The 18,666-nt window shown below is 39.6% G+C and overlaps 3 protein-coding genes across 3 annotated transcripts in view; 2 read left to right on the top strand and 1 right to left on the bottom strand.

Moving 5' to 3' along the window:
* Positions 1 to 2,716, bottom strand: part of cenpp (centromere protein P) — a 71,632-nt gene extending 68,916 nt beyond the window's left edge. Inside the window, exons 1-4 of the mRNA XM_087801668.1 lie at positions 2,699 to 2,716; positions 2,178 to 2,318; positions 1,691 to 1,845; positions 842 to 930 (exon numbers count right to left, since the gene is read on the bottom strand). Of these exons, the coding sequence (XP_087657794.1) occupies positions 842 to 930; positions 1,691 to 1,845; positions 2,178 to 2,317 (384 nt within the window). The 5' untranslated portion in view covers position 2,318; positions 2,699 to 2,716. The remainder of the gene's footprint in view (positions 1 to 841; positions 931 to 1,690; positions 1,846 to 2,177; positions 2,319 to 2,698) is intronic.
* A 449-nt stretch (positions 2,717 to 3,165) lies between these two features.
* Positions 3,166 to 10,601, top strand: nol8 (nucleolar protein 8). Its single transcript, XM_087801304.1, has 18 exons — positions 3,166 to 3,226; positions 3,421 to 3,562; positions 3,684 to 3,746; positions 3,902 to 3,980; positions 4,082 to 4,238; positions 4,475 to 4,734; positions 4,802 to 5,055; positions 5,726 to 7,308; positions 7,563 to 7,715; positions 7,816 to 7,935; positions 8,003 to 8,108; positions 8,783 to 8,903; positions 8,972 to 9,055; positions 9,137 to 9,444; positions 9,521 to 9,656; positions 9,763 to 9,824; positions 9,898 to 9,980; positions 10,054 to 10,601. Exons 1-18 carry the CDS (start codon positions 3,212 to 3,214, stop codon positions 10,111 to 10,113), a joined length of 3,786 nt encoding a protein of 1,261 aa, XP_087657430.1. The 5' UTR covers positions 3,166 to 3,211; the 3' UTR covers positions 10,114 to 10,601.
* A 394-nt stretch (positions 10,602 to 10,995) lies between these two features.
* Positions 10,996 to 18,394, top strand: gpr37l1a (G protein-coupled receptor 37 like 1a). Its single transcript, XM_087800605.1, has 2 exons — positions 10,996 to 11,656; positions 15,648 to 18,394. Exons 1-2 carry the CDS (start codon positions 11,096 to 11,098, stop codon positions 16,605 to 16,607), a joined length of 1,521 nt encoding a protein of 506 aa, XP_087656731.1. The 5' UTR covers positions 10,996 to 11,095; the 3' UTR covers positions 16,608 to 18,394.
* The last annotated feature ends 272 nt before the right edge of the window (positions 18,395 to 18,666 follow it).

Genomic DNA, 18,666 nt, shown 5'->3' on the forward strand with positions numbered 1-18,666 from the left:
ATTGTTTACCACTTTGTGAAATAACAAATGTTTTATGAGGGAACTACTCAGAGAACAGCAGCTGATCCCGTTTTAACGTCTACGTCGCCCTCTGGTGGATACATCAAGCACTACCCATTTCAAGACTAATTGAGGTTCCGAAGTGAAGATCTTAGTTGAATGTTTAAATAGGTAAAAGAGTTTATTAGGAACATGGTCTTCATGCAGCTCAAAAATAGAACTCCCATTTTTGTGACACATCGTGGTGGTTGCCACCGTGCCTCAAAGACAGAGAAAATAAATTGTTTTATTTATATTGTATTGATTATAACTGCTTGAAAGTTGTGTTATTTGGGGTGGAAGGAAGACTTCTCAAAAGTCTATTCTATGTCCGTCAAATCTAATCACAAATTGAGTAAACTAGATACATATAATGAAGCACAAACGCTATAAAGGTCCAGCCTGGGAATCCTGCTTTTACATGGCTAAAGAGAGATCTTTCTATGCACATTGCTTTTTTTTGCCATTTTTGCCTGCCTTTTTTGTTGTTTTTATCTGCCGGTCAATGATAAAAATAATGCCATTAAACCAGATTGTGGTGCAAAACGGTTAGGAAACACTGGCCAACACAAACACTACAAACTAAATCAAACAAGTATTGTTCTACACCTGAGGCAGAAATGTGTGGAAGTATTAACAATATGGACATCCACCCTTAAAAACTAAAATTAGCCTTTGTGTCCGATTTGTGTCCAATTATACGTTCTACAATGCATCAATTTAATTAATTAACTTTAAATGAAAACAAGATTAAAAGGACAGAGATTATTGAGAATAATACAGATAAGTAAAAGGGACTCACCTTCTTCTCAGTGAGATTAAACTCCACCATGAATTCCACATCTGAACAACTGCCGCTCACTTTAAACTTTCGCAACGTTTCTCTCTCACCTGGATCACACAAGAACAAACAAAAATATTCAAACTCTCTCTTCAAAGATAAACACATCAGATAATCAGAGACAGTTGATCATCATTTTATAACGTTAGGCGAAAGGTTAAAGGTCAACTAATGTGAAAACTCCAACTCTCATGTCATGTAGTAAATGTTCTTCTCTCCAAGATGCAGTAACTTCTCATCATGACCATGTTTTACATTTATTAATTTATAAAGTTGCTCTTAAATCTGGACGAACGAGAGGTTACGAGAGTCCATTATGACGTAATAATGGTTTCACTCCTCCTCCAGCTGTAATCACGCCCCGCTTTGTTTATACAACGAGTCCCTTGGAGGTGGAGACTTCCGGGATCGATGACAAACCTCCATGCTTGACCAATCACAGCAGAGTGGGTTTGGTTATGGTCAACAAGATTTCATCTCCAGAAAAACAAAGTGTTTTCAGTGGGCGGAGCTTAAGATCATTTTCTAATGTCAATATTTCAATGAAGAGAGTTTTGTAAAAACACACACTGATGATACAATAGAGTCACAGATTACTTTAACACATGCAAATACACACATTAGTGGGACTTTTAAGATTTTTTCCCTTTTCTAATTATAACAAAAAAGTACAGATTAAAAACGACAATTTTAAAGATGTTATAGTTTCAAAGGTTTAGAGTAAACGAGGACCAGTATGAATAATTAGGTCAATCACAGACTAGAAAGAAAGATTTTTGTCAAATTCAGAGACACATTTTCGAGACGTACCATTTTGCAAAATCTTAATGGAGCACAGGTCCAGCATAAACCCATTCATGTGCGTTTGACGCCCGAGCTCCTCCTCCAGTTCCTCCACCTCCTCCTTCAGTCTCAGCAGAAGCTCTTCCTTCTGACCCTCTCGCCTCCTGTCGGTGATGACGGAACTGAGGACGGACACAAATGAGTCCAGTCAAGCTGACATTTTTACCCTGTGTTACTTTTTTAAATGTTCTGTAATGTTGCAGCTACCATAAATATATTTTTATTTCAATCACAATATCTACAACACTTAATAAAATGACAAAATACCTCATTAAAACCATTGAATTGACACTGTTTTTTTTACTTAAATTGTTAATTAAAGGAACCTGAATACACATGTATTCTCCAATAGAGAATATGAGATTATTTTACAACAAATTAAACCACAATCTGTGTTACCACACATTGTTCTGTACAGATAAAGTGTCAGCAGTGAAAAGAGTCAAAAACTTACACTGCATCCTGCACAGATCCTTTGGGATCCATCGAAAGACAGTTTTTCTTTCGCTCTTGTAACATTTTAACTTCTGCCTCCAGACTCTTGATCTGAGCTTCCAGCAGCTTCACCTCCTCAGTGTTTTCAATGTCGTCCATTCTGTTGAAGAGAAATACACGCCATTAAATGAGATCAAACAGTAAACAAATGTAATGTTTCACACATAAATGCTACTTTTCCAGGTGACTGACTCAAACTTTACACGTTGAGAACACTTAAAACAAACTATATTATTCTCTGAATTAAATGTGAATTGCAGTTTATTCATATTATCAAACAATAGCAGAAAAACATAGATATGAGCTGAAATGATATCTTATTTTATTACATCAGCTGCTGTTATTGTTTTCAGTGACGCTCACGTACAGCTGGTTCCGGTCTGACCATGTTGACACATTCATGCTAAACTAATCTTATATAAGCCCATAAATAAGCGTATTTTGTAGTTTAAAAGTTGATAAAGTGTCACAGAATCTCACCTGTCGCAGCTCGACTTGTTCTCGCTTCCAAAACAGTTCGAGAACTCGCGCCCTCTGGACTATACTATCTCATGTTTGAAATAGGGGTGAACCAGCTGTAAAATGACTAGGACTAAGAATGTATAAAGGTTAAATGTATTTTCTATTTTACATATTTATTATTTAACATTAAGTTCATTTTATAGTATTTTAATTTAGATAAATCTACACATCTTAAAAATTAAGAACTAGCCTTCACCCCGACCCCCATCACATTTGGATTCTCTCATCCTGGAAATGACGCATTTTGCATTATTGTCTTTAATTTAGAGAGTGACTTTAAGGCTATGGAAACAAAACTGTTAATAAAAATATAATTTTGTTTTATACCAATTAATTAACTTGACGCTAATCGATAAATTTGGCTGAATTAAACAAAATCGGAACCGGAACCTTTTCTTTTCTTCTCAGGAAACCAGTCGGTCGGAACTCTTTGTCGGATGCACCGTCGATCGACTGTGTTATTTACACGAGATGGACACACGTGAGGTTAACAATTCTGATATTATTTCAATTACAACTGTAATTGTTTGACCATAAATATGTGTTGTATTAGCTGTATGATTCGGTATTATTAGTTGTATATCTTCTATTGTTAATTAGACGGTTGCAGCTGTTACAGTTTGATCTGTTAAAGTTCTAATTCTCTTTGCTTATCATTGTATTTCTTCCCTGGTGTGCAGGAACCATGTAGTGTCACCAACATGCAGAGGTTGTATGTTGGCGGGTTGAGTCACACTGTCAATGAGAGGGAACTTAAAGAACGTTTCGGAAAGTTTGGAGCAGTTCATGACGTGGAGCTGCGAACCAGAAAGGATGATGATGGTGAGAAATCTATTTAAATAACGTGCACTTGTTTCAAATGTTACGACTATTTAAAAACAACGTCACTATATTTGAAACTGTGAAAACGTATTTACGTTGTTTCCATGTTGTTGTCTTACAGGCGTTCCCTACAAAACCTTTGGTTATATCAGCATGAACATTTCTGAAGGACACCTGAAGAAATGTATGCATCAAATGACCCTTTTTAATATCTTTGATTTCTTTTCATATGATTTGATACGCAAATGACGAGGCAGGATTATTGAGCTGTTAACTCATGGTGTTTTTTTAAATACTCACTGGTATTTGTGTGATAATTCGTTTCTTCTCCGCTCGCAGGCATGACTGTGCTGAACAAGTCCAAATGGAAAGGAGGAACTTTGCAGATTGAAGTGGCCAAAGAGAGTTTCCTCCACAAGTATGACACTTCCATTAATAGGAACAAAACATTTAAAAGATTCTATTTACACGAATCGATGTTACCGTCACACTTTAATGACCAGCTTGATGATGTGTTAGATTGGCTCAGGAGAGGCAGACCGAGGAGGAGCGACGCCTCCAGAAGCCTGAAGTCGTGGACAAGAGGCAGAAGATGTTGGAGGCTCTGAGTAGTGTCGGTGTGAACAACTTCGTCATGAAGGCTGCTGTTCCAGGAACTGAAATTGAGGGTCACGAGGTCTGGTTGTTTTTTTTTTCTGGGTCATCAATATTAAATATTTAAAAAAAAATGGTATCAAAGGTTTCCCTCAGCGTGTTTGATTATTGATACATAATTGTAAAAGTAACTCTTTAATTCTCCTTTTTTGGCTTCTGCAGTTTATTCTAGAGGTTTTCTTAAGGTTAAAGTTAAATATTCAGTTGGAATGCAAGACACTAAATATCAAAGGGCCTAACCGTTTTTTCTGGTTTCAGGACTGGGTGGTGAGTAAATTTGGCCGAGTTCTCCCCGTCCTCCAGCTCGGGAGTCCTAAAGGAAACGGAAGAGGCTCATTCAAGTATGACCCGTCGAAGTACTGTCACAACATACGTAAGCTGGACACGGCCACGGAAGACTCTTCCACTCCGGTCAGCAAGCTGACCTGGGAGGTGCGGGGAGGAGACGACGACATTAGCAAGAAGAGACGAGGAGAATTTCCCCCTTATGTCCCGCCGAGACCCAAAAAGAAGGCCAAGTGAGCACAAACTAGCCAATCGCGTGTCTCTGTTACAGCGTCACTCATTTTAACCAATTCCTTACAGAGTGATTCCTGATGCCAACTTGATTACACCTGCCAGACCAACAAATGGATTCAGACCTGAAACCAAGCCTATGTCATCACAGAGTAGAGTTCAGAATTGGCTGGACAGTGATTCTGACGGCGAGATCCGAAGAATAGTTGAGTCTCAGGCCAAGTCTAATGGAGGAGGGATGAGAGACGAGCAGGATGATGAGATGGAGGTCGTCGGATTAGACTATTTAGTGAAATCGAAAGAAAAAAATCTTCAGATCAGAGGTGAGAAAACAATAACCTATACTTTATTATTGAAGGTAAACTAATGTGTGTACGTGTGTGTGTTGTTGTGATGTGTGACTCTATTGTCTGTTTGTACAAAACTCTCTTTTCATTGAAATATTGACATTAGAAAATGATCGCCCACTGAAAACACTTTGTTTTTCTGGAGATTAAATCTTGTTGACCATAACCACACCCACTCTGCTGTGATTGGTCAAACATCAGGGTATGTCACTGCACGTCATCAATCCCAGAAGTCTTCACCTCCAAGGGACTCATTGTATAAACAAAGTGGGGCATGATTACAGCTGGCTGGAGGAGGAGTGAATCCATTATTACGTCATAATGAACTCTCATAACCTCTCTTTCGCCCAGATTTCAGAGCAACTTTATAAAGTAATAAGTTCAAAACATGATTAGGGACTTACTGCATCTTGGAGAGAAAGAACATTTACTACATGTCTCTCAGGAGAGTTTCACCTTAGTCGAACTTTTAATAAAACATAATGATCAATCATTTAGGAAGAAGACACACAGAGTTATAAAATTGCTTCCTGTCTATGTATTCTGTTGTGTGACCATCTCTTTTACTGTGAAAGAACCAGGATGACTGTGATGCCGATACTCATATGATTTTTGTTTGCATCATAATTTCACTTCTGTTTTGTAGATAAACCAGCTGATGGCGATGACTACGATTCTGCAGACACGGATGAACTGATCGCTTCCAAGAAACCACCTTCATCAAAACGACAACCTGTCCCGCCTGCAGCCAAAGACTCCGACAGTAAATCAGTTCAGAGGAAAGGGAAGCAAAAGAGAAACCCACCGGATGAGAACAAAGAGCCGAAGGAAGAGCTGGTTTGTAAAAGTAGAAGAAAAGCTTCCACCGATCAGCCAAGCGGAAAAACTACAAATGGTATTTTGATGGCGAAGTCCTCTGAATCTAAGTCCGAGGAGGATGAATCGGATTCTTCAGATTCAGCGTCAGTCTCGGACTATGAAGCCATGTTTTCAAACGTCACCCGTCTGGAAATCTCCATGACAGATCTGCAGAAACTTGCAGAAGAGAGTCAGCAACCCTCGGAGACTCCGGGTCCGAGCAGCCTGGACAACGTCTCCTTCACGCCAACAAAAGAACCGAAAACGCCCAAGAAAGATACAACCCCAGAGGACATCTTGGCTTCTCTGATGGGGGGAGGATTTGACAATGAGAAGGAGATGAAGACTACAACCGGTCGGAAATCTTTGCCACCTTTCATGGGAACTAAAATGTTGAATGACCAAGTCGAAGAGCAGACGGTGGACTCTGGATTAGTTTCTCAGGACATGTCTCCGACAGAGAGGATAAAAGAGGGGACGAATGAAAAGAGAGTTGTCAATGAAAAGCAAAACAAGACTCTTGAGTCGTCACAACTTACAGATGAGAAGATGGAGGAAGAAGGGAAGTCAAGGGTCGGTAAGAAGGAGGAAGATGTGAAAAAGTGTAAATTGATAAAGACCAACATAGCATTAAAGTCAATCCCGAAGAATAATCTGACAAACATGGAGAGTATCGGTAGAAGCTCTTCCTCCAGCAGTGATGAAGATGATGATGATGATGAAGATGAGGCAACGACACAGAAACTTGTCAAGACCAGTGGAGCTGAAGTTAAAGCATCATCATCTGCTCATAAAGAGTCTCCTTTAACTAAAGTCGCCTCCAAAATATCAGGTCCGTCCTGCAGTCAGAGCAAGTCTTCGTCCAGTGAGGATGATGATGATGATGAAGAGGAGACGATGCAGACTAGTGGAGCTAAAGTCAAAGCATCATCATCTGCTGTTAAAGCTTCTCCTTTAACTAAAGTCGCCTCCAAAAAATCAGGTCCGTCCTGTGACCGGAACAAGTCTTCGTCCAGTGAGGAAGATGAAGATGAGGGGACGACACAGAAACTTGTCAAGACCAGTGCAGCTAAAGTTAAAGCATCATCATCTGCTGTTAAAGCTTCTCCTTTAACTAAAGTCGCCTCCAACAAATCAGGTCCGTCCTGCAGTCAGAGAGAGTCTTCTTCCAGTGAGGAAGATGATGATGATGATGATGAGGAGGAGGAGAGGAAGAAGGAAGTGCAAGTCAAGCCAAGGACTCCTCGAGCTGCAGCAGAAGAGAAGGAGCTGCAGAGGAAGGCCAACTTGAGGAGACTAGCTGCAGTCCAGCAGAGACAGAAAGAGGCTGAAGAACACAAAAAGTTGATCCAGGGAGCGCTGGCCAAACTGGTGAGTGTGTGTGTTTCAGTTTGTGATGGCGGCTTTGTGTGTGTACTTGTCTCTGTGTTTGAATACATTATTTTTTTAGGTTCCATGATTGTACATGTGACCGTCAGCAGGATCTTTGTATTTGTTTTCTAATATTAGCTGCAAGTGTGTGTCAGGATTGTGTGTGTGAGTGTTTTTGAGTTAAACGTGTGTTACTCATGTGTGTAGGAGTGTCATAGTGTACATTACTGAGTTGTTTTCTTTGTCTTTTGAAGGACGCTCCTACGACAAAGGGAGGAAAACATATCGTCTTTGGCTCTGATGAAGATGATGACGATGAGGAGGAAGAGGGGGAGACAAAATCAAGGAAGACTTTGCTCCAAGACAGTTCGTCAGAAGATGAGAGTGAAGCCAAAAAGGGCAACGAAGTAAAAGAAAACATGAGATTAATTCGATATTTTCCAACTTAAATACTTTTATTGTAGTTTTTATTCATCGTAAATGTTGTGATACTTTCTTTTTTTTTAGAAACAGACTCAACTGTTCAGCAGCAGCAGCGACGATGAAGAGGAGGATGATGATGATGCAAACAAAGAGGAAAAAAGGTTTGAAATCAAGCCTCAGTTTGAAGGCGAAGCAGGAAAGAAGGTGAGAGATGGAAGTTTTCTTTTTATTAAACATGAGTAACATCGTATTCTTGTGTCACGTGATCCAGCTGATGGAGCTTCAGTCTCGCTTCGGGACGGACGAACGTTTCCGGATGAACTCGCGCTTCCTGGAGGAGGAAGAGGAGAAGGACGGCGATGAAGAGGCAGAGTCGGGTTAGTCGAACTGAAGTTCAAAGTTCACCAACAACTAGTTCACCGTCAATGAATGTTGACGTTATGACCTGTGACATCATAACATGGAACAAAGCTTCTCTAACACCAACAGCAAAAGTCATGGTTTGACTTGAATTCAATTTTCACTGATTTTCTACTTGGCTTTGTGTCATTTAAGCGTTGAGATTATTTTATATATACTATCCCTCTTGTATTGAAGCCTCGACATGATGTTCAGGAGAATCTTAAATAAGAATATATTTTTGATTTTGGGCCTTTGTACCACTTCTTAATTTATTAGAGGTTAAATTAGTGTCTAGTAATTTAAATAGCCTTCTTAACCCTTGTGTTATCTCAGGGTCAAGGTGACCCGAATGGCCTGAAAACAAATGTGTTTGTGGTATGCCTTGTGTTATGTCAGGGTCAAGGTGACCCGAAGGCCTGAAAACAAATTTGTTTGTGGTATCCCTTGTGTTATCTCAGGGTCAAGTTGAATGACCTCCACCACTGCATATGTATCAATGGAAGCCAGGGAGGTCTTTAACCAGAAACAACAAAATGATTCATGTATATATTTCTCTATTCACGACATGTACCTGATCGATTTAATCTCAGTCCAAGTACATGTTTGTCAGTGTGGAACTGAAGTCTAAAATAAAAACGTGTTCAATCAGAGAAACAGACGAACGATGAGTCACTGACGGACGAGAAGAAGAAGAACTTGTCCATCCTTCAGAGCGTCCTCGGCGTGGATCAGGCCTACAGTAAACCTGCTGCTAAAGCGAAAACCTTCAGGTTTGTCTAACATTTGGTAGTTTTAGTGGATCAACTGTGGATCAAACGTAACGTCATTATTTCCACAGAGACGTGTCGGCTCTTCACTACGACCCCAGCAGAGAGGAGCACGCTGTGTTCGAGGCCAAACCGGAGGAGAAGAAGAAGGAGAGGTTTGTCGTAACACGTTTATAACGGTTTCATATTTATTAATATCTTCATGCTGTAACTCTTCACATCTGTCGTCTTTGCAGCAAAGCTTCCAGGAAGAAGAAGCGTGAAGAAGCTCAGAAGCTTCCAGAGGTCTCCAAGGACATTTACTTTGATGTGTCGGGCGACCTCAAGTCTGTGTTCGGGTTTGAAAAAGACAAGGAGGTCACGGCTGAGGAGAAGGGCAGCTGGGACCAGCAGGAGGAAGCACCAGCAGTGGAGGATGAGGAGGAAGAGGAGCAGCAGGAGGAAGAAGAACCTCAACTCTCTGTAGCTGATGCTGAGGAGAAAGAGTCTGGATTCAAGTTCTCCTTCTTTGGTGACGACGCTGAGGAAGAATGTGCAGAAGAGGGTGAGCTCACTACTATCCCAGAATGCATCACTGGAGTTTTTAAACTGACTCTCGTTGTTTTGTCTTCATCCTAAAGTGGAATATAAAGTGGAGAAAATCTCCGCATCCAAAGTGTCATGGCAGCAGGATCCACGTCTGCAGGACAGCAGCTCGGAGGAAGAGGAGGATGAAGAGGACAAACAGGAAGTCGCTTCAACAACAACAACCACAGAGTGAGTGAGATTAGAGTGACAAGAATTCTCACTTTGTAATCTTCCTGAAGTTCACAGACATGAAGACAGGGGGCGCTGTTGACTTGAGATGTGTTGTTTGTTCCAGAACTGAAACAGCGTTGACACAGGAATTGTTCTTCTTCTTCCCCGATGACATCAGACTGACGGGTCAGTGTTATCTGTTTATACATGTTTAAGATGCTTCATAATGTTGTTGACGTCTCAACTTCAATCTGTTCAGAGGGTCCTCGGTGCTTCTGTCGTCCACCTCAGCTGGAGGAGAAGATGGAGGAGTGGGAGGAGAAGAGGGGTTTGCTCCGACAGGTAGCAATCCACAAGATCAGCTGCAAATTTAATATGTTTTTGTTTTTTTACGTTTTTATTCTCTTGTCTCCAGGAGTATCGCAAGAAACACAAAGACGCGAAGAGGCAGCTGAAGATCAACAACAGAAGCTGAGGATTCAAGAAAATTGATGTTTATCTTATTGTTTGTGAAAAATCATGAGTTCGTTCCTCCTGTAAAACATCGACCAATCACGGCTGGAGGAGAAACTAATCATTGGACTGAGAAATGACATTTTGAAATGATAGTATTATAAATAATGACTGGCCTTTGAACCGTATCTTTCTTTATTCTTTATTCATTATTGAAAATTGTCTATCTTAAATCTACATTTCTTTCATGTTTGAAGTGAAGCTACATTTTTCAACTATTTGTTTATGGTTTTGTCTCATAAAAACTCACAGTATAAGAAGCAATTATATGGTGCTTTATTACTTAGTGGGTTTTTTTTTTTTAATTGAACAATAATTTGATTTATTTGTTATGTTAGCAGTTACTTAAACTCAGCGCATGGTCTTTATTCAAACATTCACTGTGTTAGTGAGTTAACGCTTGTGAACTTTTATATGTGAAAATAAAAGATTTCTCATGACAAATGATCAGACAGACACACTGCAATTAATTTTAATTGATAAACAGTGAATTGCTGAAAATGTCAAAGATTTAACTGCTGTATTTAAAAAAAAAAAAATAAAGCCAGAAATTCACAAACAATCTTTTACCACAAAATACACTTAATCTTTAATTCATTACGCTCGTGTGAATAAAACAAGGTCCATCTTTACAAACTAAAATGACTTGAATGGATCACTTTTTATTTATTAAGTATTAATGGAAAATATATTATTCTGCAGTAACATTTTGACATGGAAATATTTAGACTTCCTGTTTATTTTGAAGTGCCACCGGAAGCCGTGCAAGTGCTCACCCGTGCGAGCAACAGTTGCGCCAGAACTGGTCCAGCATCAGGACCAGATGAGACTCCCTGAACTTCTTTGTCCTCGTTCTTCTCACTCCTGGCGAGACGAGTGTTCGCTGCAGCTCATGCTCCGGTCCGGTTCTTAGCAAAGACATTCTGGGTCACATCAGCGGTAAGATGAGCCCGGTTCTGGTTCTTTTTCTGCTCTTCATCCGACCCACCGAGCCCCGCCACGCGCGGCTGAACCCGGACCATGGTTCGCTGCACAGAAGCGGTACCGCTCACCCCGAGGACCCTTTGGACCAGAATGGAATCCCAGAACCGTCCAACTTGAGGCGGACCGCCCGCGGGGCCAAGGACGGAACCGTCAGGAATCAGGACCCGAGGCGCCTCGAAGACCCTCATGGATACTTCACGACCCCGCGCAGTGTTCGGCAGAACTTCTCGTCCGGCCGGGGCTCGCTGCTGTTCCCGGTCACGGACGGCTCGTACTGGGCCTACGCGGTGCTGCTGCTGGCGCTGGTTCTGTTCGCCGCCGGGCTGGTGGGCAACCTGGCGCTCATGTGCACCGTGTGGCACAACTTCTACCTGAAGAGCGCCTGGAACTGCATCCTGGCGGGGCTCGCGTTCTGCGACTTCCTGGTGGTCTTCTTCTGCCTGCCTGTGGTGGTCTTCCATCAGCTGACCCTCAAGAGGCTCCTGGGAGACCTGTCCTGCCGCCTGGTGCCCTACCTGGAGGTGAGTCTTGTTATCAAGTCAAATGTCATTAAAATACTACATTATAGGATGTTTTGGGAAAATAATAAGGAAAAGAAGAAGTAAAAGTTGAGTTATAAGTATATTAAAATATAATTAAAGTTCATCTTGAAGTATAAATACACGACGGAACATGTTTATTAAATTAATTCTATTATGTCTGTCCATGTGTGACCTCAGGTGACCTTTTGCGTCGGAGTTCTGGGAAATTCTCTGACCCTTGAATACGTGGGAACAAAATGTATTTGCTCTAGAAAAACTTTGTGAATATATTTTGAAAACAATAAACAGCTTTATGAGTGACGAACCATTTATGAAGAAAACGATCATTAAAAGTGTTTTTAAAAAGTTTAATTTTAATTTTAAAACATTTAAATAAATCAACTCAATAGTGACTGTGATCACAAATAAATTGTCATCGTCTGTTAAACATGTTTTAAAGTTGCTAGTTTCATTCTGAGTTTTGTGTTAAATGTCTACATTCGTACAAGACAGTAATGTTTAAACGACACGTTATTTATTTTATTACATTATAATAAAAATAAGATTTTATAACAGGAAGTGTTTCCACTAGACTTGGACTTCAAAGTGTCTTGAAGTAAATTTGTTCTGATTTGACACTTTAAATAAGGTAAGGTAAGGTAAGGTAAAACTTTATTGATCAAATAAACATTGAATTGAAAATTAAATTGAATTATATATATTAATATGTTGGTCAACAATGTTATTATAGAGTCGACACATAAATCACAGTTTAAAATAAGAAGAAAAACATTAAATTCTTAATTCTTAACTGTTGATAATGTGAATGAAAGTGTTGAGTGTGTGTGTGTGTGTGTGTGTGTGTGTGTGTGTGTGTGTGTGTGTGTGTGTGTGTGTGTGTGTGTGTGTGTGTGTGTGTGTGTGTGTGTGTGTGTGTGTGTGTGTGTGGCTCAGTGTCGCTGGCATCAGTGTTTACATCCGACAGGCGTGCGGTTCTGGTCTGTTGAGTCTATTCTGGACTCCATCTGTAAACAAAGGCTCTCAGTCGACGTGATCTACAGACGTCGGGTTTGAACTCACGGGTCGCAGGAGCGAGAGTTTAAACATCGACTCGACTACAAACTCTCTGCTGTGTTTATTGATGATGAAGATGTTGAGATGGACGTGAATCACTACTAAGTGTTTCACCAACATTGTGTACTTGTGGTTAAAACACAGAGTTAACAAAGACTTAAGTCGATTCAATGGTAGTTCAGCACTTTTGAACACAACATCAATTGAGAAAAAACAATGAAAAATAAGTAATAATCTTGTACAGAGAAATCACAAAACAACAAATAATTCAGTTTCTCATAAAAACAAAAAATAATCCAATATCTTATAAAAACAACAAATAATCCAATATCTTATAAAACCACAAATAGTCCAATACCTCATAAAAACAACAAAAAGTATAATATCTTATAAAACAACAAATAGTTAAATATCTTATAAAACAACAAATAGTCCAATATCTGATAAAAACAACAAAAAGTATAATATCTTATAAAACAACAAATAGTCCAATATCTGATAAAAACAACAAAAGTCTAATAACTTATAAAACAACAAATAGTCCAATATCTGATAAAAACAACAAAAAGTATAATATCTTATAAAACAACAAATAGTCCAATATCTGATAAAAACAACAAAAAGTATAATATCTTATAAAACAACAAATAGTCCAATATCTGATAAAAACAACAAAAGTCTAATATCTTATTAAACAACAAATAGTCCAATATCTGATAAAAACAACAAAAGTCTAATAACTTATAAAACAACAAAATAGTTAAATATCTTATTAAAACCACAAATAATCCAATATCTCATAAAAACAACAAAAAGTCCAATATCTTATAAAAAAAACAAATAGTTCAGTATCTCATAAAAACTTTATTTTTAATTATTTTTGAGGCATCGTACCACACGATTGAGTGAAGTGTACGTCACAAACGTATTTGTGTAACGTTCATATATAACTATATCTTAACATGTCGTACTGTAAAGAGAGTCTTATCTTAAAATATAGTACTGTAAAGAAAGTCTTATCTTAACATATCGTACTTTAAAAAGAGTCTTATCTTAACATGTCATACTTTAAAGAGAGTCTTATCTTAACATGTCCTACTTTAAAGAGAGTCTTATCTTAAAATATAATACTGTAAAGAAAGTCTTATCTTAACATATCTTACTTTAAAGAGAGTCTTATCTTAACATGTCGTACTGTAAAGACAGTCTTATCTTAACATGTCGTACTGTGAAGAGAATCTTATCTTAACATGTCGTACTGTGAAGAGAATCTTATCTTAACATATCGTACTGTAAAGAGAGTCTTATCTTAACATGTCGTACTGTGAAGAGAATCTTATCTTAACATGTCGTACTGTGAAGAGAATCTTATCTTAACAAATCGTACTGTAAAGAGAGTCTTATCTTAACATGTCGTACTGTGAAGAGAATCTTATCTTAACATGTCGTACTGTGAAGAGAATCTTATCTTAACATATCGTACTGTAAAGAGAGTCTTATCTTAACATGTCGTACTGTAAAGAGAATCTTATCTTAACATGTCGTACTGTAAAGAGACTCTTATCTTAACAGAGCAGCACGACTTTAATCCTCATCTGCCTGCACGTCTTCTCTCTGCTTTATAATCACACTAACGAGTCTCTGAAGAACTTGAATGAATGTTTGTTCAAATGCTCTTCGGTGGTTTGGACCGTTTAAAGCGGGTCAGAACAGCAGCTCCTCCCGCGCTCGTCTATTTTCATGCTAATTACAGCGGCGTGTTAATTATCCTGCGTTGATTGAGGTCATGAAGTCTGAAGGGGGCGGAGCCTCTTCAACGACTGATGTCTCGCAGACGTTAATGATGCTCCGTCTTTATGAAGGAGCTTTATGTTAGTGTCCATTAAATACACCATTTAAATGGTTAACCTTTTGTGCATTTTTTAAAGCATTTAATTCTTTTTTTGATAACTGAATTAAATTATTTCCATATTTTAAGATAAAATTTCATTTTCCTCTTTGTAATTGAATTTTAAAAAATGATTATCAAATTGAAACCATTTAGTTTTAAACATAGAGTTTGATATTGTTATTCGATTTATTCAAAAACAAACTTTCTAAATTCAAATTTTTTTAAATTTGTAGTCCTTTAAATTCAATTTTAAATTTTGCGACAATAGTGCGATTTTACCAGACTCATCTAATCGAGCACAGATCCACTCGCTCTAACTTTTTTAATTCACATAAAGTTGATAAACTACCATTAGTTAAAAATCGCTGAAATCTAACAGTTTCTTTGGAATCCTCCGTGTCAGTGCTTTATGACGTCACATGATCGTCTGTGTGTCACGTGATTGGCTTAGAGTTCAGTTGGCTTATCAAAATCTTCTTGTTATTTTTGTAAATATGATAGTGTATATAATATAGGGCAGATTTTTATTCTATTCTATTTAGATCTTTCTTTTCATTTTATTATTCTATTTCTGGGTGTCTTTAATTTTTTTTATTTGAGGTATTGCGCTTGCTGTTGTTTAAACTGAATTTCCCCTCGAGGATTTCTGAAGTAGCTCGGTACTCGACTGGTAATGTCTGGTGTCACTATTCTACATTTTTATATTGAATATAAAAGGCTACGAATTAAAAAATATTGAATTTGTTAAATGTATTTTTGAATTATCTATATAAGAATATTAAACTCTATGTGTAAAACAAACAATTACATGTAAAAACTGTTAAACGTTTAAATATAGAAATTATTGAATTGAATTATTCAAAAATAATAAAATTATTTAAAACCAACATTTCAATAAAAAAAATCCAAGTTACAACATTTAACTGTTAAATTCAATCCTTCAATATTCCGAACACAAACTTCCATAAAGCTTGTTCCCTCATGAAGACCATGAACCCTGTGGATAACAACACGTCTGTCCTGCAGGTCACGTCTCTGGGCGTCGCCACCTTCAGCCTCTGCGCCCTCAGCATCGACCGCTTCCACTCGGCCACCGGCCCCGGGCCCCTCCACGTGCCCAGAGTCGAGCCCTGTCAATCAATCCTGTCCAAGCTGTCCGTCATCTGGCTGGGCTCCATGGTGCTGGCGGCGCCGGAGCTGCTCCTGTGGCACCTCCTCCAGGAGACCGTGAGCGCGCCGACGCTCCCCACCGTCCCGGGGACGCTGATGTCCGGCTTCAGGTCCCGGGGCGACACCTACGTGGTGGACGTCTGCGTGCGGGAGCCGTCGCCGGACCTCCCGGACGACATCCTGGCCCTGGTGCTGACCTACCACGAGGCCCGCATGTGGTGGATGTTCGGCTGCTACATCTGCCTGCCGCTGCTGTTCACGCTGGCGTGCGACCTGGTGACGAGGCAGGTGGTGGCCACGCGAGGGTCCCCCGCCCCCGACGGGGCGTCCGGCGGGGGGTCCCCGACCCCCAGGAAGAAGCACGAGGTCCGAGAGCATCGACTCCGCGCCACCATCATGGCGCTCACCGCCCTCTACGTCCTGTGCAACCTCCCCGAGAGCGTGTGCAGCATCTTGCTGGCGTACATCTCGGCGCCCGCCTTCGCCGCACTGCCCGCCGCGGTGCTGTCGGCGCTGGGTCTGGCGGGTCAGTTCCTGCTGTTCCTGCGCTGCTCGGCCACGCCGGTGCTGCTGCTGTGCCTGTGCCGCTCGCTGGGTCAGGCCTTCCTGGACTGCTGCTGCTGCTGCTGCGACGAGTGTCTCCCGGACGCCACCTCGTCCTCCTCGGGATCCACCGCCGCCACCTCCGCCCTCCCCTCGCCCACCTCCTCCTCGCCCACCTCCATGCTGCCCTCCAGCAAAGACGCTACGGTGAAGAGCGTCTTGACGGTGGAGGTCAACAAAGACTGTCCGGCAGCCAGCGGGACCCCCTGCTGAGACGCGCTTGAACTGCTGCCATGTTGTAGTTTAGCTCGTCGTGAGTCTAGGGTGTGTTTGTGTTTTTGTAGACGAGTGTAAAAGAATAATCGTGATGCTGCTTCACATACGATCAAGATAACATTTATTCATTCCACATATTACAGAGTTTTTACACTGAGCAAAAATAAAAAACGGTAAAAATAAGGGTCAACAGGTGTATAGGACTAGTTTAAAGTGATTAAAGTTCACCCAAAGTTCTTCACTCATGTTCTGCTCACCCTGGTTGGTTAATATCAGTAATCAGTTCTTCTAAGAGTTATAGACAAAAATGTTTGTTCATTTTAATGTAGCGACTGGAGCTCAGTTGTCTGCGTCTGCGTCCAAAAAGACACTTAAAAACATTCTAAATACCTCCGTACTGCTCGTCTGTAACGTCCCTCTTGTATTGAAGCCTCGATATGAAGAATTTGTTCTGGGAAAACATTTCAAAGGGATATATTCTAAGTCTATATTCGATGCTGCTAGGCTAGATGCTAGGCTAGATGCTAGGCCAGACAGTAAATACATGCTAAATATCACACATAGACACTGAAAAGTATGGAGGTATTTGGATGTTTTTAGATGTATTTTTGGATGAAGATGAAGACAAAGAAAAGTTAGCGCTGGTCGCTACATTAAAATTAACAAAAAAATGTGTCTACAACTATAAAAAGGAACAGATTACTCTGAAAATAATCCTAACCCTTAGTCGACATGAGTAGAAAATGAGTGAAGTTTGAATTTTGGTCATTCACGTCAATATTTAGGTTTCGACTCAACACAAAAAAGAATCTGAAAAAGTGATAAAGGAATATTAGCTAATGTGGAATTTAAGATAATGAGATGAGGATGTTATATTATCCTCAACGTTACTACACTGTAGCCATTAGCTCTTTTGTTAGCAAAATAACATTAAAAACAAACTTATTTCCATGAAACTTTCAGGGATATTTGATAATGTTCCATCTGGATTTCCCAAGGTTTTGAAGGTTTTGTCGTCCACATCAATGGCCTCTGAGACGAGTCTTGCTCTTTTCACGACTCTTTCAAAAAGCCAGAAGTCTTGACAGTAAAAATGAGTTCAATTCCAGGTCAGAGTTACTCGTGGTTTAATGGTTTTTATTGTATCCTGTTTTTTTTGTACAGTCATTAAAATGAATGAAATGAGCTCCTTGGCAGAGGTATGCACCGTCTCTGTGCTTTTCTAGTTGAATTAATAAATTGGTTTTCAAATATTCTGCAAGAATTATGGATAAATTGTTGGTAAAATACTCTCTGAACTTGAAAATGTACGAGGATTGTCCCGAGACAAGTTCAATAACTTCAGAGTTTGGTTTAAATCTCACATGATTCAGCACGAGAATGTTTTCCGCTCCGATAATTGTCGACTGTGACAAGATGTGGAGCGGCTGCAGTGAACAGAAGAAGAAAAGAGCCTTAAGACTTCTTTGTGCTGGAGATGAGCCGGCGGGTCTTTGTGCTGCGACGCCTCAGCCCCCCGACATCGTGTGAAAATAGATCCAGGCTGAAGAGAAACACAACAGAAGTAGCTGGAAGTGACGTTCAAAAAACACTACACACACGTCTGTTGTGGTTTCCAACTCTCAACTTTCTTTCAAAGTGTTTGTTTTTCTGTTGTTTTAGGATTTTTTTTGGCTACGTTTTCAATAAAATACATGAATACAAAACTTAATTATGTGTTTTAAATGAAATTGTATTTTTTTTCTTTTTAAAAATGTGTTCAAAATAAAGAAGGAATGACAAAGTTTCATCTTATTTTGTTTAGAAAATTACAGAAGATTCCATCGTTATTTTATTATATTATCTTAACCATCTCACAACTAATGTTTCTTTACTATTGCAGCTATTTTGAAGTCACATGGCTTCACTCTCTTCTTCGCCTTCTACATCTCTGTCCATTTCTCCAGATAATAATCTTTTATATGCTGAACGTAACAACCTGAAAATAAAAATAGCAAATAAATATAAATAACCAACAGGATAATAAAAGATTGTCAAACAGTCAAGTCTTTGTTGA

This window comes from Callionymus lyra, chromosome 10 (genome assembly GCF_982586985.1).
Source record: "Callionymus lyra chromosome 10, fCalLyr1.hap1.1, whole genome shotgun sequence".
Lineage (NCBI taxonomy): Eukaryota > Metazoa > Chordata > Actinopteri > Syngnathiformes > Callionymidae > Callionymus > Callionymus lyra.